This window comes from Anabrus simplex, chromosome 3, assembly GCF_040414725.1.
Source record: "Anabrus simplex isolate iqAnaSimp1 chromosome 3, ASM4041472v1, whole genome shotgun sequence".
Taxonomy (NCBI): domain Eukaryota; kingdom Metazoa; phylum Arthropoda; class Insecta; order Orthoptera; family Tettigoniidae; genus Anabrus; species Anabrus simplex.
This window is the reverse complement of record NC_090267.1, coordinates 492,989,439-493,011,678: the sequence shown is the minus strand read 5'-3', so window position 1 is coordinate 493,011,678 and position 22,240 is coordinate 492,989,439. Positions and strand designations below refer to the sequence as shown.

Sequence of the window (22,240 nt, the reverse complement as noted above, 5' to 3'; positions counted from 1 at the left end):
TTTTTTCCCCAACTTTCATTCCTTTCGAACCACTCCTTCTTGGTGTTGCATTTGCTCTGTCAGTCAGTGTATATTGAAATTTGTGAAACTGAAGCATAAAACGCCTATTTAGTGTCGGCTGTACAGTTCCTTTTAAATTAATATAACCATACCTTGAATAAAAATTACATGGTTAAACATACATAGTTTTGTTACTTACATTATGTGCAGGTTAGATTCACACCTCCGTCTTTTTCCGTTTTCTGTGGAATTTCTGGGTTTTTGAAGTTCTTGAATGATCTCTAGAAGGGTCGTCTTGTGCAATCGACTAACAGTAATCGGCCATCATATTCACATCCCAACGTACCTGATAGTATCGTTCTGCATCTTTGAGTTCCTGGTGAAACCTTTCACCTTATTCTTCACTGACAGCTCCTAAATTTGGAGGGAAATTATCCAGATGCAAAGCTAAGAAATGAAGCTTAAGGCTCATATTACAACCGAGTTCCTTAAACTTTATCAACATTTCCCTTACAATTTCTTTGTATTGAGGGTCCTTAATGTTGCCAAGGAATTTAGTCACTACATCTTTGAATGCGTTCCATGCCACTTTCTCAATTTTGGTCATCATGTCTGTGAAATTTTTATCCTTCATCAGTTTACGAATGTGTGGTTCATCAAATATGCCTTCTTTGATTTTTGCATCTGATAATGAAGGAAATTTAGTGGATAAATATTGGAAGCATAGGCTACTTTTATCTTATGCCTTGACATATTGTTTCATCAATCCTAATTTGATGTGCACGGGTGGAAGTAGAATTTTTTCGCGGTCAATAAGACTTACATTCAAAACATTTTTGGATCCTGGTTGTAGTTGTTTCCTTTCTGGCCAATTCACTGTATTTCAATGTTTATCACATGCTCTGCTATCCCATTTGCATAGGAAACAGGGAAATTTTGTATAGCCATTTTGTTGTCCCAGCAACAATCCAATGATCTTCAAATCACGCAAATTTGCCACTCATGCTCATGATATTTAATTTCTTCAAGCACCAACTTTAAGGTCTCGTATGTTTCAGAAATTTTTGTGGAGTGTGAAAGGAAAGTGCTTTATCAGTCCATCATAAACATTGCATAAGGGCTGGGGCTTTTAACAAGTCTGTTTATTCAAGTGGTCTAGGATGAAAGACAAGCTCTCAACTATCTTATCTTCAATCCTACATACCTCGCGGTCTACTGCGTGTCTGGGGGAGTTTGTTATGAATTTACCAGGAAACCCCAACTATAAAATAAACATTTAGACAGCAATAAACCTACAATAAAATGCAAACAATAACAAATCAAACCACATAATTGTACTCTAAAAAAAGTTGCGTGAGAAGATCTCTCAACATTACATCTTACGAATTCACGTAGATACTAAAACACCAAATTGCGTCAAAACTAGACGTGATAGGAAAAAAATAGCATAATTTTTGGAATCAGGGCAGCGATTTCCATAAGAATTACATATTTTCTATTTTACCGCAAAATCATGTTGGCTAGTGTTATGAATAACAATGGTTACATCACACTTCCTTAATCTATTAAAGAAACTATTTAATAGTACATAATGTAACAAGCCTATAATGGCAATAATTAAGACACGGGTATGTTTATAAAACGAGCGAAGCGAGTTTTAAGATTTCCATACGAGTGTCTTAATTACCATTATAGGCGAGTTTCATACAACTATTTATGCTCAACAATAATTATAACTCCATTTTTTAAATATTCATAAATTTCTGTCGAGATGTCATTTGACAGTTGAGTTTACTGAACAGAGCGCAGAGCTCATGTGCTGGGTTATTGATTTTCCGTGAGTGGATCGATGGTGATGCTTGTTGTTTAAAGGGGCCTAACATCGAAGGTCATCGGCCCAAGTGAGTGGATCAGAGACCTTGACAATGTCATATGTTTTCAAAGCTTTGAAACAAAAACATTGATAGACGGTTATCATAATCTAGCTTTATTTCAAATACAAATTGTTTATTGTACAGTTCGTGAAGTGAATTTGCAGGAATGTGCCATGAGATTGTGGAATATTGGAAGTAGAAGGTGCATTGATGTTAATATGGGTTTGATTTTGGAAACAAGTGTGAAACTAGTGCGTTGAGTGCAGGTGCGATGCTATCCTTACCTAATTGGTCAAACAGTTGTATCATAATGAAAATCTGAACTCTAACTGGGGAATCTGTACCATAATGAAGCTTAATAAGCCTCATTAAGATTCAGTTTTCTGGCATATGATATTTATATTACGGCATCGTCAAGCATAAAATAGTTTATGTTGTGTCCATCTTTTCAATACACTTTTAATAACTGAAAATTATTTATTCTATCATACATGTGTCAGGAACAATATACATTCCCTTCATCAGTGAAGTCAAATCAAGGAATAAATAATAAAGGGAATGCATATTGTTTCTGAAACGTGTATGATAGAATAAATAATTTTCAATCATTAAAAGTGTATTGACAAGGTGGACACAACATAAACTATTTTAAATAGTTTCTCTAATAGATTTAGAAAAGTCAATACAGGATCAAATAAAATACCTTATCACACTTCCTACTTGTTGTAGCCATCACCAAATATGTATAGTAAAATATAAAATGTTTTTCATAAAAGGAGTACAATATGAAAATAAATAAATCCAAATCAAAGGTAATGGAGTAGTCAAACCACTCTGTTCTCCCCACACATGTCTGGACACTGCGGCTCTTAGGCCCTTTTAAACAACAAGCATCATCATCATCATCATCATCATCATCTACCAGTTATGTATTCTGTTAATATCCCATATGTTTTCAAAGTGTTTAAGGCAAATACATGGAGAATGTACACTATTTCCTAGTTCATCTTTATGAAATGGAAAACTGTCTTAAATGTAAATTTTTTCCAGTCTCTCGTGATTCTGTTGAAGGCAGTTTTTTTTTTCCCGGGCTGAGTGGCTCAGGCGGTTGAAGCGCTGGTCTTCTGACCCCAACTTGGCAGGTTCGATCCTGGCTCAGTCAGGTGGTATTTGAAGGTGCTCAAATACGTGTTGGTAGATTTACTGGCATGTAAAAGAACTCCTGCAGGACAAAATTCCGGCACTTTGGCATCTCCGAAAACAGTAAAAGTAGTTAGTGGGATGTAAAACAAATAACATTATTATTAAGGCAGGTTTTACAGTAACTTTTTCCTCTGTACCATATTAAAATTTTTGCAGAATGTTAAATAACATAGAAACTCAACTGAGGGGGAGGTGAACAGAAGTGCCTTTTTAATTTATTTTTACAATATTTATCCATTTTATTACTTTTGAAGATAGGATTTTTAAGTTCTTATTTTTTCGTCATCGTAGGACAATAGTGGAGCGCTCTGATTCAGTTTCTGCAGCATGTTAAGTGACTGAAGAGGCCCACCCTAGAACGGCAATGAAATAATGAAGCAACATTAATGATAGTATTTTATATTTATTTCAGTGAATAAATGAATGAATAAAACGTACTGGCATTGAAAACATTGAGATCAACAATCTTCAACCAAACCTTTTTGATAAATTTAACTTTGCTTTCATTGTGGCATCTTATGTGCAAATAGTAGCATAGCGTATTTAAAAAAACCCTGACAGGCAAAATGATAATCGATCATTAGTCCTTTTTTTAAAATTATTATTATATATACTCTTTGCATGCTCTACAACATGCGTAGAACTACATGCACTTAACTAATCTTACATATTTGTGTGAAAAACATTTGACATTTTAGCATACATATTTGGTGATGGCTATTGTTCTTGACTCTTTCTCAATGCTTTAAAGTTTAAGGAGTTCACAAATTTTGCAAAGGGTTTTGAATATTTTTTGATTAGGACAGACTTTTGCATTGGCCAGTTGCCTACCATAACAACACTGTTTATTAACATTTCTCTCTCACTTTTCACATCACTACACTTGAATATTAAGTGGTCTACTGTTTGGGGTCCTCTCTTGCAGGAATACTCGGAACTGCGAACAACCCTAAGCCTGTGCAGATATGATGTCAATTGTTATTCTACTGCCCATGTGTACAGTTGCTTTTCTATCTTTGTCGTCCTCTACCCATGTTGTTCCTACGGATACCAAAGCTTTTATATGGCAAACTCTCTGCCTGATTGTTCGAACATCTGTCGTGGAGTTTAAATTTCAGTTGGCATATCCTTTATTATGTAACAATTTTACTTATGACAATTTCATGCTCTGAAGAGAAAAAGGAATATGTAATATAGAGCCAAAAATGATACGAATTAATTGCAAAATTTTGGTATATTATGAATCGAAGGCTATGAAAAAGCAGGAACAATCCAGAAAGGAGTGAGGCAAGGCTGCAGTTTGTCCCCTCTCCTTTTCAATGGTTATGTAGAACAGGTGATAAAGGAATCACAATCCAAGGAGAGGAAATCAAAACTCTGAGATTTGTCAATGATACTGATATTCTATCGGAGTCTGCAGAAGATCTGGAGAAATTGCTGAATGCTATGGACAGAGTCTTTGTGAAGGAGTTGAATATGAAAATAAATAAATCCGAAACAAAGGTAATGGAGTACAGTCAAATGAAGTCAGGTGATACAGGAAATATTAGATTAGGAAATGAAGCCTTAAAGGAAGTAGACGAATATAGTTACTAATGATGGCAGAAGTAAGGAGGACATAAACTGCAGAGTAGCACAAACAAGGAAGGCCTTTCTTAAGAAAATAAATTTGCTTACTTCAAACAATGATACAGGAATTAGGGAGATGTTTTTGAAGACTTTCATCTGGAGCACGGCATTGTATGGGTATTGCAACAGTGATCATGGACAAAGATATATACAAAAATCTCAAGCTTACTTCTGAGAAAATTTATTTAAAGCAATCAAAAAAGACCCAACCAATAGCATTCACAGTTAGACAAACGTCTTTCATTATTAGCGAAAACGAATCTCAAAAATGAATTAACATGAATCCGAGCATCCCCACAGCTAAGGCATTGCCTAAGTCTACGAAGGAGATGTAGCCATAATACCTATAATTAACTTTAGGAATAGCCCAATTTACAAAACCTCTAACTTCATCCGTAATTTTCTGAAAAATCATTACTAATATTAGAATACCAGCTCCATTAAAAATTCCATAGAGTTTTGTAATTTGACTAAAAATCTGATTGTACAACCACATCAAAAAAATGTACTCTTTTGTTATCAAAAACATGTATTCCAATATACCAGCAACAAAAACTGTAAAATTAATCATGGACAATTTATAGAAACACAGTAAATTAACTAAACAAGAAATAGAAGAGTTTATAGTCATCTTAGAATTTGTAACTTGTAACAACAATTTCACTTTTCTACAAACAAGAAAGTCTACCTATGGGCACCCCAGCATGGGGGATAATGGCTGAAATCTACTGGGACTGCTTGAAAAGAACAAAAATCCATAATAACAAAGAAACAGTATTTTGGACATGTTGTATGGATGACACATTTGCCATCACAGACCATAATATCACCAATGGGGACACTGTTCTTGAACAATTAAATATGGCTGACCCGTGGATCAAATTTACATCTGAAACCGAAATCAACAACTCTTCGATTTTTTTGGATATCACCATCAGCAACAACTTGAATAAACTCTTGTACAAAATTTATAGAAAACCCACCCAAACAGTATATACTATTCATCAAGAACCCATGCATCCAGAAGCTCACAAAAGAGCTGCTTTCTATAGTTTAATTCACAGAGCATTCAACATCCCCTTATCAGAGGCAAATCAAAGGAAAGAGCTAAATACAATTTATTTCATTGCAAGAGAAAATGGATTTAACAAGCACTTTATAGACAAGATTGTCAAAAAATCAAGAATAAATCCACCTCAACTCTACTTCGAGAGTCCAAAAAGAAAGAGATAATTATGCTCTTTTCACTTACGGCAATAGGAACGTTTATGAAGTTACCACATTTAAAAAAAAGCACAATATCCACATCTCTTTCAAAACAGTTAATAACAATGTAAACCTTTTCTGCTATCAGCATACAGTCAATAATATCAACAATAAATTTCACAAATCAAGTGTATACAAACTAAAATATAGCCAATGTCCAGCTGGTTACGTGCGTCAAACTGGATGCAATTTTCTTGTTTGATGTAAAGAACACGTTAACTCCTCAAGATATAACAAATTTTTCGCCATGAGTTCTCTCATAATAGATTCTAACTACTCCTCCACTTCCACCGAACAAGATCTACAGATTCTTTGTTTCAGCAATTTACAACTTAAATGAAATTTTAAAAGGTTGTGATCGTGCTTTCTGAGGAAATAATTAATATCTTCCTCACAACTAAGTCTAAGAACAAATCAACACACTCTGCTCCCTACCTACTAGGTCTAACTCCTCACTCCTTCCCCTCCAAGCTCACTTTCACTACACAGGACCCCCACACACAACTCTTGGTCAACCTTAGCACACAAGCCAAGCTGTGCAACATGGGACGGGCAAAGACATAAGCAGTCGGATGTGCCTCTAATTCCTTTGGTAAGTCTCTTCAACTTTGCTTATGGATTTTCATTTCCGTTTTAGGACCACCTCTTCAAGCTGTCATCCTTCTTGTGCATTCAAATAAAAAATTCTGCCTGTTCATTACCCTGAATCAAGACAAAACAAAACATTTGTACTGCTCTATTGAGTTTGACACATGAAAAGCTTGTTCAGTGGCTAGACTTCCAACGGAACTTGTGTGTGCTACTGATGCTTATACCAGTATTTTCAGCTTAATAAGCTATGCCATTAACATGGATCTATTATTTTAATATTTCCCTTGTCATTTCTTTAAATATGTCATATATTTTACATTGATGCATTCGACACACTGAACTGTATTTTAAAATTTAATGTGTTTTTAATGTCCTTGTCTTATTTTTACTTATCTTGTATACATTCGGCTGAAGATGTCCACAGTTATGGACGAAACATGTTCTCATAATTATTAATGTAGACGTGATTAAAAACATAATATCAGCATTGAAAAGAAGCATCTCACAAGAATAGTGCTATAAGCTGTTGCCCTTGGGGGTCCGAGTTTGATTTCCGGTATTGCTAAAGGTATAAGAATGATAGACAATCTGCGCGTCGTGATGAGGATGAAATGATGACAAAGACGACACATACACCCAGCCCCCGTGCCATCGGAATTAACCAATGATGGTTAAAATTCCCAACCATGCCAGGAATCGAACCCGGGACCCCTGTGACCAAACGCCAGCACACTAATAATTTAGCCATGGATTCAAATAGGGGAATGCCTAACCCCTTTGCTGTCACATGTTTATTTCGGCTCCATTCTCAACCATATAACTTCTGTGGGTAGGGGTGGTAGATTAACATCTACGGTATTCCCTGCCTGTTGTTAGAGAGGAGACCAAGGACTTTCAACTTGAGAGCGTGGGTTAGCGACCACGGTTCCGCTAGATGAGTCTGGGGGACGTGAAACAAATAACATTATTATTATTAGATGAGTCTGGCATTGTTCCCACTTACTTGTGTCAGAGTGTTCGGTCTATCATCGCTCTTTCCCGACTCTGATGACATCCGGTTATGAGGCCTTTGTGGCCCTTCACTTTCTTTTGCCGACACCTTCACTTTTTGAAGTGTTGGAACTTTTCCTTCTGATTAGTGTTAGTAAAGGATGGCTGCCCAGTTGTACTTCTTCAAACAATAAAAACCACCACCACGACCATGTAGTACACTATTATCTAAATCTCAACCAGTACCACAACAACCCGCCAGTAAATGAATGAGTGTGTGATATATCCTGGAATTATACCGCTGGTGCAATGCCTTGCAAGTGCCAGGGCTCCAAAGCTGCTAAGCTCTCGATATGATGTATATCGATTACTGGAATGTAACAATTACAATTTTACTTCAAGAATTACAAGTAAAAATTACATTTTGTGAAAAGTAACGATTACGAGTAAAAATTACTAAAAAAGTAATTTATTTATTATTGATAGATTTTATGCCCACATTGGAGCACTTAAATCAATACATTTGAGTTAATTTCTTCTTTTTCTTTTCCCAGAACTTTCTCATCCTCTCCGACCTGGAAGCTCTTTGTGTGTCCGATATAGTATATTGTTTCCGTTCAACTGTTTTTAGTTTGAGACTTATGCTTTTGTTCTTCAAAATCCTCTTCTCTTTTCTGTTTTTGATGTGTTGCCGAGTTATACCCAATTCTTCCAAATCATTCTGAACTTCTTTGAACCAATTATTATTTATTTTATTTTTCAAAAAGTAAGCAAATAGTTGTTTCAATATCCTGGTGTCTGGTAATCTTGATATGTGACAAAAAAATAAATTCTTCTTTTACACATTGTAGATATTATTGATTCACATTCACGATAGACAATGTTGTTAGGCAACAATCTCCACTGTCCATCAACTTGGTGCTTTTTATTAATAATTGTTCTAAGAATTCTTTTGTCAGTTTTCTGTAATTTGTCTGTTGTAGAATTTACATTTAATTTGAATAAAGTTTCACTAGTATACGTTGCCTCTGGTTTAACTATAGAATTATAGTGTTTCAGCTTAGCGTTTATCGAAAGTACCGTATTTACGCGAATAATCCCCGCACCCTAACTTCAGGTAGGCTTATTTTGAAAAAAAAAAAAAAAATGCCAACATTGATGCAAAAAACCGCATCCCAATTTCGTGCCTCAAAATTTTTTTAAAAATGTGCGGGTATTATTCGCGTAAATACGGTAATTGTTACAATTAATTCAATTACTTTTAGTTGATTACTTCCCATCTCTGGTTACACTGAAGTGTGCTGATCAGCTGTGAATAGCTCACTGTTCTCCTTCTTCTTCAGCATGAATGGGTCACTTAGGACCACGCGGAATCAACATTTGTTCCTTGCCCAATAGTTCTTCATTTCCATCGATTGTTGTAATTTCTCTTCCTCCGACCAAGTACGTCACGTTGCTTTCTTCTCGCCTTCCTCAAATCCCCTTGCGTGAACAATTTTCCTGATTACATTTCTATCCTGCAGATTTGGTGATCCAGTGAGGTATCTACTTGCTTATACCATTTTGATCTCGCATGTTTGATTTGCAAACATTTGTGTACTCGATAAGTGTTATTCATTATGTTATTTATTCATTCTTTCCAAATGGCTTATAAACAGAATTCGTCGCAGTCTCATTGTATCAGTAAGTTTAGATATTTTAAAATATATTTCCGAGTTGGGTTTGGGGTAATATATTCCTTTTTTAATTTTTCACATTATTTTCCTTTCTGTAATCTCTAATTGTTCCTTTAAATGTTTATGATGTAAACTGAGTGTTTCTGAAGCATAAAGAGCTTCAGGTTTGATCACTGTTAAGTAATGACGAAGTTTACTGTTCTACGACAAGCATTTTTGTTATAAACATTCTTTGTGTGATGAAAAGCAATTTCCATTTTATGAATTCTTAAAGCTACTGATTAATTTTCATAGCCATTTTCAGTGATCCATCCACCTAAGTACTTAAACTCCTTTACTCTTGCGATTTTATTCATATCAATGGTAAGTTCAGGTGGAGCATTTTTGATATTTGTCATAAATTCAGTTTTTTCATAAGAGATTTTAAGTCCTATTTTGGCTGCTTGCTCTTCCAGTAGGCCTATAGCAATCTGTTTCTGTGCATCAGAAATGTCTTTAGCAATTAGTGCCATATCATCAGCAAACACTACAAAGTCTATGTCGATACCCTTAATTTTTGGTCCTAGTCGGTGACAACTTTTTCGAGAGCACAGTTAAATAGGAAAATAACAAGCGGCAATCACAGACTTCCTTGTTATGACAAACAGAGCAGGTGGATAGCTCTACTGTGCTTGTATTGGTAGCATGTGTGTCTGATTGACAGGCAGGGACGTTCAAACTCTTCAGTATAAGAATGAGCATGTTGTCTTCATCTAATGTTTAATGATGTAAATAGCAAGAAATCAGATACATGTGTTCTAATTATAAATTTCAGGATTAACATGCAAGTTTTATTGAAAGAGATATATAAAAGATATATTGGGAATACCTTAGAATAACAAAGACTTATTTCTTCATCCAGTCGTTCAAGGAAGTCCACTGTGAAAATAAAATGAACTAATTCTTCTGGGAGATGATGGAAGTAACTTAGGGCAAGAGCTGCTTGAAGCACCGACATTCCATTCAAACGACTTTTGTCCCTAGAATGAGGACAGAATCGAAACCATTAAAAAATTACAACTATGCTGAAGGGAAAGGAATGCAGAAGAAACTGGTAGGAAGATTGGAATGGGATATAACTTTTGTTATTGGTGTTCTTAGAGTAATGAGTAAGTACAAGGCTTTAAGGAGAGTTCACAGCACAATTTTGCTTAACGTCGCATCGACACAGATATGTCTTATGGCGACGATGGAATAGGAAAGGTCTAGGAAGTGGAAGGAAGTGGCCGTGGCCTTAATTAAGGTACAGCCCCGGCATTTACCTGGTGTGAAAATGGGAAACCACGGAAAACCATCTTCAGGGCTGCCGACAGTGGGGCTCGAACCTACTATCTCCCGATTACTGGATACTGCCCGCAGTTAAGCGACTGCAGCTATCGAGCTCGGTACAGCACAATAGTTTTTTAGGCATGAGGTGGGAACAAATACTGCACACAATAGTAAACGTTCACAGTATTAATCTTCTACATCACCCAAAGCATCAAAAACTGGCAGGATGGAATTCAACAGAGGAAATCTTATACTATAAATTACTTAGCTTAGCCTGGGTCCGACTGCTGCCAGTACTGCCAGAAATTTAAGATTGGCAGGAGGGCTGATATGTAGTTAAAAAGGTACATGCAGCTCAATTCCACTGGGTGTGCACCTAGAAAGAACTGCACCACCTCCAGACGAGGACATGAATTCACATTATTCTTCTTTGTTAGAAATATATACAATGTAGCAATCTTCCAGTCAAGAAAGGTTTATCAATATCCATAAACATGACAGATATTTCTAATTGATACATATTGTGTAATTAAGTCCCCGGTAGGTGTCTGTGTTTGTGCAGGCTGATCTCTAGGACAAATTTTGATGCGGTTTTCACCATTGCATATAAAAATTTACTGAGTAAGGTATGAAATATTAATCTAAGGCAGAAAGGACCCAAGCTGAAGCAATTTTATTGAAGGGAGTCAAAGGAAGAAAAAGACAGCTGAGCACTTTTTTGGCTTACGCTGCCTAAACTGTCAACGATAAATCCCAAGTATGTGTGGAAGAATTGTTTAGTCTAAAAAGTTCTACAAGAGAGTCTGCAACAGTATATAGCTATCTGCAGAAGGTAGCCCTCAATAAGAGCTTTTATGTTATAATTTGCAGTAAAAATTCAACTTTAAAATTAGAAACATTGTTTTGAGTTAATCATGTAATCCATATCAAAATTAACTGCTTATTCACCTCAATAGTCTTCTTAAAAATGTAATTTGAATGACTGGTTTAGAAGTTATCATCATTTTAATGAGAGCACAGTAGGAATGATTTAAATACTGTATGGGGAGAGAAGAGCAAAGTAACAAGCAGACGGCTGGACGGGCCTTGAAAAAACATCACACTGAGCTATGTACGAACATCAGAAGGAAAATAACTAATGTCACCTACAAGGAATTCTATCACCATAAATACTCTCGTGCAAAGCACACATGGGACACTAGTCAATAAGAATAAATTGAAAAGGAGGATTCTATTCTATGATTTGTGAAATGTTTGAAGGAGAAAACCAAGTATTGTCACAACTTCACAGCCTCAGAAATGGAAGAAGCAAGAACGTACTGGATAAAGCAAGTTCAACAGCAATGCTTTGCTTCTGAACTGCAAGCCCTGAAGAATAATCTTCCACTAGCACGAGCTTCGAAGATCTTTCGCTACAATCCATTTCTACAACATGGTATCCTCCGACTAGGCGGACGGCTACAACACGCAGACATCTCGAGCAACGAAAAGCACCCAATACTTCTGGATGGCTCACACGCTTTCTGTAAACTTCTGATAAAACAAACTCACATAAGACTTCACCATCTAGGTGTTCCCGCTATCCTAACTGAGCTACGCACAGAATTCTGGATCTTGCGAGCACGCCAAACAATCAAGAAGGTCTTACACACTTGCCTTCCGTGTAAAGTTGTTCACCGGAGGGGACCGACGGAATTAGAAGCACCACTTCCTCTGGATCGTCTACGTCCTTCCAGACCATTCGAAGTAACGGGACTAGACTTCGCAGGACCACTGTACGTTACTTCTGGCAACCTCATGAAGAAAGCCTACATTGCATTATTCACCTGTGCAACAACGCGTGCCTTACACTTGGAACTGTGCGGTGACATGTCGACAGACAAATTCCTACAGGCCTTGCAGAGGTTTATAGGCCGACGTGGTATACCACACATGATCTACAGCGACAACGCTCAGACATTCCATTCAGCGAACGCAGAGTTAACAGACTTGTGGAGAGAACTGACAGCGGCACGGACACACCACTATATGGCCCAGCAAGGTATCACATGGAAGTTCATTGCCCCACGTGCCGCTTGGTGGGGAGGATGGTGGGAAAGACAAATCGGCCTCACCAAGCGATGTCTACGGAAAATACGTTCCACTATTGATGATGAAGGGCTACGGACTGTTTTGACTAGCGTAGAAGCCGTATTAAACACAAGACCCTTGACGCAACATGATGACAATGGTGGTGTATTGACTCCAGCCCACTTCCTCGTTGGCGATCGACTCACCACGATACCTACAGGACCAGAACCACCTAGGCGAGACCTTGTTAGAACCTTCAGACTACTCCAGCGAATGACTGATGACTTCTGGAAGTGTTGGAGTAAAGAGTATTTGCTACTATTACGGAATTTTCACGAAGTTCGTCAGCCCAGAGACCACGGGTCAAGAATCAGGGTCGGTGACGTAGTTTTACTACAAGAGGATACACGCCCAAGACATGTGGAATAAAGCACGGGTCGAAGAATTACGCGAAGGACATGACGGGAGAACTAGAACGGTTATTCTTCGCACCTCGGACGGAAACCATGTGACACGACCTGTCCAGCTGGTCATCCCACTCGAGATAGACCAGGGTGGGGAGGATGTTGGAGATTCATAGAAAAGGACTCGTACACACTCTAACGGCGTTATGTGATTTGGATGTGCAAGCTCCCTGTACATAGTTTAGTATTTCAAGTATGAGCTCCTGCTATCTAGCGGAGCTACAGGGAACTGCCATATCGCTTGTATTTATGCTTTTGTTTTGTATTTGGTAGTAAGTAAGAATAAAGATGGCAGCCATGACGAAGTAAAGTGATTCAGTCTTTTATTCATTAGTGATATCCCCAACAGTACTACAGGTGGGGAGAAGGGACGGGGGTATATTAGCTGTAGAGGAGGTGGGAACGCTAACTGATGCGAGGTTGAAGATTTTTAAGAATATGTTAGTGAGGGGAGTTGATAAAATAAGGATCTGTTCATACAAGGGGCTTTTTTTATCAATAGTGTTATTTAGGTTCTTATCTTTATTAAAATGTTGGTCGAGGAAAATAAATAAGTTTTTATATTCTGTCATGAGTTTACTTTTATCGACTCTTTTTAGGATATGGAGGTCTTGTTCTATTGTGGTGAATTTATGCTCTGTGTCCCTCATGTGGTTGGCCATTGCGGAGAATTTGTTGTGTCTTTGGGCATTGTAATGCTCGGCGTATCTGGTGGAGAAGCTGCGGCCAGTTTGGCCAACATAAGAAAAATTACATGTAGAGCATTTCAATCTGTATATTCCTGATCCAGAGTAACTATTGTCTGTGATGTCAATAGAGTTGTGATTAAAGAATAAATTATGATTAGTGTTTTTTGTTGTGTAAGCTATTTTTATTTCGTGCTTCATTAATGAATTGGTTATCGGATAAATACTATGGTTAGTGAAAGTGAATTTAGCGTATTTTGGTTTGACGGGTTTCAATGGAGTTAAATTTGTAGCTAGTTTCAGTTTGGTTTTATTAATGATTTTATTAATCATACTCGTGTTAAATCCATTGAATTTCGCTATTTCCTTAATGAATAGTAATTCTTTCTTTAAATTAATAGAGGACATAGGGATCTTTAATGCTCTATATACTAAACTGTGATAAGTGGCTTTTTTATGTGAGTTGGGATGTAAAGAATCATTTTTTATGGTTGTTGGAGAAAAGGTGGGTTTTCTGTATATTTGGAAGTCGAATCTGTTCAATGCTCGTGTGATTTTGATGTCTAAGAAGTTCAAAGAGTTATTGAACTCATCTTCTTTAGTGAATTTAATATTATTATATAAGTTGTTGAGAAATGATAGTATGTTATTGCTGTTGTTGATTTGTTTATCAATGATAGCTATGGTATCGTCAACATAGCGATGCCAAAGACAAAGTCCGTTGATGTTATTAATAATCTTACTATGTTCGAGATTATCTAAGTATATATCGGCTAGTATTCCAGATAACGCTAGACCTTCTTGTTTGTAAATTTTCTTATTGAAGGTAAAATAGTTGTTGTCTGAAACGAAATTAAGTTATTTTAACCGTTCATCAATTTCGATTTTACTCGATGTGCTATGTTTCAACAGATTGTTTTTTATGATGTTAATAGTATTGTTGATAGGGATATTAGTATACATGTTGGTGATGTCAAAAGAACATAAAACGTGGTTTGGTTGTAGACTGAACTTATTTAGGGAATTACAAAGTTCGATCGAGTTCTTTATGGGGTTGGAGTTGTGAAATTTGAAATGTTTTTTTTAGGAATTTGTGTAGGAATTGAGAAGTTTTATAGGCCGAATGGGGACATCTTTTTTATGAATTTTGGGTTCATTACAGTTAATTTCTGATAATCTTGATCATTTAAAATGAAGTTAGAATTTTTAAGAAGGTTCTTTAAGTTACGCTGTATTTTGTTTGTTGGATCTTTGTTAATTAAAGTATAGGTATTGTCTGAAAAAAAGGTTTCAGTTTTATTGATGCAATCTTGTTTGTTCATTATTACTATGGCGTTGCCCTTATCTGCTTTTGTAATTACTACGTTGTTGGTATGGATTTTGGATTTCAGGCTTAGAATTTGTTTCGAGACGTTGTGGTTATTATTAGATGTTATCTCATTAATCAAAGTTGGGAGTTTCTTTTTTACTTCATAACGTAGAAAAGCGACTACGTAAATAAAGCTCAATCCTTCTTTACTAACAATAACTTTAATGTAATAAAAAAAGATCCCACTAATAGAATACAAAGAGAACTGAAAGCTTTAATTAAGAAACTTTTATTCTTATTTAATGATCTAGAAAAATCAAAATTGATCATCATGAATCCCAAGTTACCTACGGCGAAAGCGTTACCGAAGATTCACAAGGCGGATGTCCCCATAAGGCCCGTTATTAACTTCAGAAGTAGTCCGACATACAAAATATCCCAATATATTCAAAAGTTTCTTAAAACACATTACTTCTTTCAAGCTAACACGTCAGTCAAAAATTCCCTGGAATTCTGCAATAGAATCAAAAATCTCACAGCACCGAAACATTACACCCTTCACTCCTTTGACATAGTCAATATGTACACAAATGTACCCGTCAATAAAACCATCGAAATAGTAAAAAACAACCTTTCCAAATTCAGTAAACTGACCGTAGGGGAGATAGAAGAGTTTGTTCAGATTCTCAAGTTCACATTAAATAATGGGTTCTTCACTTTTAACATCATCATATACCAACAGGAGGGTCTTCCTATGGGGGCACCGGCCTCGGGAATCCTCGCTGATATTTACATAGACTTCCTTGAATACACTCATATTATAGGTAAAATTAATGGGATCAAACATTGGACTCGGTATGTGGATGAAACTTTTATTATCCTGGATTTTCACATTACAACACCGTTCTTGAATTACTTAATAATCTGGATCCGCACATAAAGTTCACGATAGAATCTGAGAACAACAATTCCCTTAATTATCTCGATTTAACTATTACCCGCAATCAGAACAAAACCCTTTCTTTTAATATTTACAGGAAGCCCACTCACACAATAAACACAATCCACCAAGCTTCTCTACACCCAGGGACACAGAAGAAGGCAGCTTACAATAGTATGATTTTCAGAGCTCTCAATGTTCCGTTATCCCGTAAGAATTTTAGAAAGGAAATCAACACCATTCATGCAATAGCTGAAGGTAATGGTTTCAGTAAAGCTTTTGTGAACAAAATTCTCAATAAATTTACAAGTAAACCCAAGACCACCTTAGAAAAAGAATCTTCCCCTAAAGAGAAGTTCACCACATTTACCTTCAATAATAATAACATATATCCTATTTCAAACATCTTTAAAAAACACAAGTTAAAAGTAGCTTTCAAGACCGTTCACACCAATGCGAAAACGTTTTTTTAAATTCTCATACTGTCAATAGCCACCAAAAATATTCAAACTCTGGGATATACAAATTAAAATGCCAATCATGTCTTTCAACCTATATTGGGCAAACAGGCCACAGCTTCAATGTAAGATACTCTGAACACCTCAATGCCCTAAAGTATAATCGCTACTCAGCCATGAGCAAACATTGTAGAGAGAAAAATCATAAATACACAACAACTGATCAAGATTTAAAGATCCTGCATTACGAACAGAAAGGTCCCTTACTTAATATACTAGAGAATATTTATATAGATATCGACCAATATAACAATCCCATATACAACTTGAATGAAATCAATGAAAAGAGAAATATTTTATTGGAAACCTTTGTCCCACTCATCTGTGAACAATTCAGTAATAAAAACGAGTTTCACTACTGACATTCTAGAACAAGACCCGCCCTTCCATCAACACTCTCCTTCCGTGATTCACATCATCCCTCCCTCCTCGCCCCTCCCCCTCCATCCCCCCTCCCAACCACGTCGATACAGATACACAGTAAGCCACACACAGGCAATGTGACTTGAGACTGACAAGGTCATCTCCATTCGAGACGACAACTTTTGTTCACATGTAAGTTATATGAGTTTTCTTTTCGTACATTTTAACAGTCAGCAGTTTTAATTGATAATTCAAGAACGATCTATTAGACGAGAGGACTTTATACCTCAATATGTTTTTTAATTCACTAATCATGATCATTGTCACTTTACTTCATTATGATTTTTAATTTGTTTGTGTATTATGTAATTACTGTTCTGCTACTGAAGATGGCCTTGAGATTAGGCTGAAACTTGTTTAGACTTTGCTTCATCTAATAGATGAGTTGGTTTGTATTGATAAGGAGGATTTTTAAATATTTTCTTTTGTAAAGAGATAAACGTCAATACGGAATGAGATTTATAACTTGCAATTCATAACGTACGTCATTCTGTTTATCACTCGGAATTTTTTTATCGATATTAGTTTTTCGGTTTCAGCGATGGTAGTGATGATGTCTTCTGCTTTTTTGTGATTAGGCCAATTATGTTTGATGGCTTTATCTAATAGATTTAATTGTTGGGTAGAGAAGGTTGTATTAGATAGGTTGATTGTAGTGGGAATGTTAGTCAAATGGGAAGGGGACACTTTGTTGTTTGTATTTTGGTCAGGTGTTTTACATTTGTTTTCTTGAAGACAAAGTAATTTATGGTTTAGGGTTTTCTGTTTCTTGCCTAATATGTAAGATAGTTTAAGGTCAGTGTACCTTAAAAATGAACTCCATTCAAGTGGGGGTAATTTTTGAGAGATGGTCAAATGAGTCCTATTGTATATTTAGTAGAGATTTCTTCTTGTATAATAGTTTAATTTCATTTTTCAACCATATGCTGTTTACTTCTTTATATCTCTAGAAATCTTGCCTATTTTAATTTTCAGGTTCAAGTACTTGTTAGGTTTTACTATTGCCTGGTTGGCATTGACATTACATGTAATAAATATCATTTTTTGGTCCGTATTGATGATATTTAATTGAAATAATAACAGTAAGTTATTTATTACACCACCTAATCAATACAAAGTCTAGTCTTGGATGATTTACATAAATTTGTTAATTAATAGTGGTACATGTTTCGCCTTCCCTGAAGGCATCATCAGCCATAGTCTTAACCTTAAATTAAAAATAAGCGTCTAAATAACATGTAATAATGAAATGAATTTTAAAATCTTGAGGAGATTTGAAATAAAATAACATTAAGAATAACAATGATGGTTTAAAAAATACAATGTGATGAGATATAATAGTGGAAGTATTAACAAAATTAACGTTAGAAGGCTGTTAAAATAAGTGCAATGGATAAAACAACAGATTGTTATACAACAAGTAGTAAGATTGCATAAAAATAAAGTTGATAGTCTGGCGGTTATAATTAGACGATGGCGAAAAATCGTATATAATCAAAGTAAGGAAGAGAGAATAAAAGTCAAAGGTTGGTCGAGAGATCCGAAGTTAATCATAATCTTGAAGATAAAAGGCGAAAGTCAGAGGCATATGGTGAAGTTGTAGAACACGTTGAGGATATGAAGTTGTAGAATAGAAAGTTGAAGAACAGTTTCAAATAGGATCTCTATGGACCATCTCAAAATTTGAAGTAATCCTCAAATGTTGCAATTTGTGAGTTTGTAGATATTCTAGTTGGAAAGGCATACAGATTCCACTATTATATTCCTGTGGAGTGCATCCTTCATTTGGCCAAACAGATGGAAGTCAGAAGGCAAGAGAACCGGGCTGTAGCGTGGATGAGGAAGAACACTCCACTGAAGTTTTGAGAGCTCCTGTAGGGAGCGCAGACTTGTGCGAGGTCTTGGGTTATAGTGGAGAAGGAGAAGTTTGTTTGAATTTTTGTGGCTACGAACACACTGAAGTCGTTTCTTCAATTTCCTTAGAGTGGCACAATACACTTCAGAGTTGATCGTTTCACCACGAGGGAGGACAATGAACAGAATAACCCCTTCACAGTCCCAGAAGACCATAGCCATGACTTATTTGAAGGTACGGTTTTGAACTTTTCCTTTGTGGGAGAGTTGGTGTGGCGCCACTCCACGGATTGCTGTTTTGTTTCTGGTTTGAAGTGATGAATCCATATTTTATTGCCTGTGACAATGTTTGATAAGAAATTGTCACCTTCATCCTCAAAATGAGCAAGCAATTCCGCACAGATGTTTCTTCTTTGCTCTTTATGATCTTCTATTAGGTTAGGCATAGATATCAAGGATAATTTAATTTAAAAAGTCTACATAAAATCATGTAGATAATAACCACATTAAACTGGAAAGTATTGAATAGGTGGTTTTTTATTAAATTATCCTTGATATCTATGCCTAACGTCATCTTCAATACGGAACAATAATGAGAGTTGTTACTTGTAACTTCTGTCAGGTGTCGAGGAACCCAGCGGGAGCAAAGCTTTGAATACTTCAACTGGTGGATAAGTGTGTCAGCACCACCAACGGAGACGTCAAGTTCAGCAGCAAGGTGTCTGACTGTCATCTGTCGATCACCTCGAGTAAGGGTGCCTGCACGTTCCAGCTTTGCAGGCATCACAGCTGTGTGCGGCTAGCCGGCACGTGGGAGATCAGACAGGTTTGTTTTGTTTGTTTTTTTTTTTTTTTTTGCTAGTTGCTTTACGTCGCACTGACACAGATAGGTCTTATGGCAACGATGGGACAGGAAAGGCCTAGGAGTTGGAAGGAAGCGGCCGTGGCCTTAATTAAGGTACAGCCCCAGCATTTGCCTGGTGTGAAAATGGGAAACCACGGAAAACCATCTTCAGGGCTGCCGACCGTGGGGCTCGAACCCACGATCTCCCGGATGCAAGCTCACAGCCACGCGCCTCTACGCGCACGGCCAACTCGCCCGGTAGACAGGTTTGCTCGACCTTGTTGTGATGATGAAACACGCATTGCCCCATGACTCACCGTGCTTTTGTCCACTGTCAGATCTACTTAGACATTCTGCAAGAGCCTATGAATATCTGCGATGCCCTGGTTTTCTGCCAAAAGAAAATAACTGCTCTCTGTTTGATAGGCACCTACATTACAGAGCCATTTCGAAGGCTAGTTATAGCACTGCCGCCTATCGGAAATTAATGAAACCCTACAAGACAAAGCGGGAATATTCAAAGATGTCCCAAACGAAATTCCAATTTTTAAAAACCGAAATTGGCCAAGAAATAAAATGTGTTGCATTATATATTGAATGCCCTTCGTACAGTTCTTCTACATCCATTTCTTCACAGCTCCTGTGACAAACTCGTTTCTGCTTCCCAGCTTCACAGGAAGGTGGGCTTTAACATCCACTGAACGGCCATATTGACAGACTTTCACTCTTGGTATGGAAGTGTAGGGTTCGAACCCAGTATGAGCTATGTGACCCAAACCATGCAGCCACTCACTTGGTCTCAAGGCCATACTCTCTGCTCGTTCCTGTCAGTCGATTAACCCCAGCTTCCTGGCACTTGTCGTTACGATGTACCTCAGGTTGCTGATCGTTTTGCCTCTCACTGTGATCCGACAGTCCAGAATAGGTGTTGTATACAATGAGTGGCCAAAAGTCATGGGAACATTGAATGTGATGTTAATAATGAGCTACTCCTCCACGAGCCCTCAAACCGGCAGCAATACGGCGAGGTATCGACTCTGCAAGGTGTTGGAATCATTCTGGAGGAATCTGGACCCACGCATTTTGCACTGCTACCCACACCTGGTCTTGTGTAGTTGGTGTGGGATTTATGGAGCGTATATAAGCATCGACAGCATCCCATAAATGATCGATTGGATTAAGATCGGGGGATCTGTATGGCCAATCCATGGTCGTAACTTCATTGGAGTGCTCCTCCAACCACCTGCGTGGAGCCACCACAGAGCGGTGACATGGAGCATTGTCTTGTTGAAACATGGCATCTCCATCAGGGTACTCTAGGGCCAGAAAGGGATGCAGATGGTCTGAAAAAATGACCACATTACGTTCACTTGTCAGTGTTCCCTGCAGCCAGGCAATGGGGCCTAATTGTGACCATGAGAACGCCGCCCAGACCAGAACTGAGCCACCTCCCACCTGAACACAACCTTGTTGACACGCAGCATTCATAGCTTCATGGGGCATACGCTACACTCTCATGCTCCCATCAGCTTCATACAACTGCAATTGGGATTCATCGGCCAAACCACACGCCGCCACTGTTCCAGGGTCCATTGCCCATGTTCGCAGGCCCATGCCCGTCGTTGAGCTCTGTGTTGAGGTGTCAGCAAAGGGACATGAGATGGTCATTGGTTGAATAAGTATAAGTGGTGCAGCTGCCTCCTTACAGTCCTGGTAGAAATGGGTTCCTGACTTCCAACATTCAACTGGGCGATGGTCTGACTCACAGTTGCTATTCGAGCGCCCAGTATGGTTCTGCGGAGGTGACGTAAAGTCTGTTCGTTAAACCGCTGTGGTCTTCCTGTGTAGCGGTTTATGTGGGTGGTAACATTCTCTCTACAATATTAAAGAACCATCCTCAAAACTGTTGACCTCGGAAACCCAAATTCACATGTAATCTCCGCAAATCTACGACCCATGTACCATGCGCCGATGATCACCCCATGTTCAAAGTCGGTTAACTCGTGACGTGTTGCCATCTTCATGACACTGATGTCTGCAACAGACTACTCAGCTATGCCGCAGCTAGCCGCAACGCTCAGGGGTCGTACACAGCACACTTTCTAATGGGACACACCTTCCTGTGACTTTTGGCCACTCAGTGTAGTATAGGTGAAAAAAATGCATCGTAGCTGACTACTGCTACAGCCTGGAAGGTGCTGGAGAACATTTCATTGACCCGTACTTTGGCTCTGTTGTTAGTGTAGATGGGATGTGGTAGTGAAGTGGAAATGGGAAAACACAACCGCAACAAAATCTTGGTCGGGTAGGCCATGTGTGTTGACTGGCAGGCACTGCCAAGTATTGAAGAAGGAGGTACAGGAAAATGAGATGGCATCGTGTGATACCATCACCTGTGAATTCTAGGTGCTACTATTTGCACAGCATTGTGACTGTGCACCTAGAGATATGAGGACTAGGGTTCAAGGCCAACCCACCCTAAGCAGGACATCTTGTAATGCAAAGAGCGCCACCACCGGCCTGTGGATGACTGGAGACGTGTGATTTGGAGTGATGAATCAAGCTATAATGTTGCAGTTAGACGACGATGATGAT

At 37.7% G+C, this 22,240-nt stretch overlaps 1 protein-coding gene across 3 annotated transcripts in view; it reads right to left on the bottom strand.

The window, feature by feature from the left end:
* LOC136866558 (FAST kinase domain-containing protein 1, mitochondrial) overlaps positions 1-22,240 on the bottom strand; it is a 147,255-nt gene that overhangs the window by 45,438 nt on the left and 79,577 nt on the right. For all 3 annotated transcript variants that reach the window (XM_067143637.2, XM_067143639.2, XM_067143638.2), the window contains exon 6: positions 10,098-10,248. In XM_067143637.2, coding sequence (XP_066999738.2) covers positions 10,098-10,248 — 151 coding nt within the window. The remainder of the gene's footprint in view (positions 1-10,097; positions 10,249-22,240) is intronic.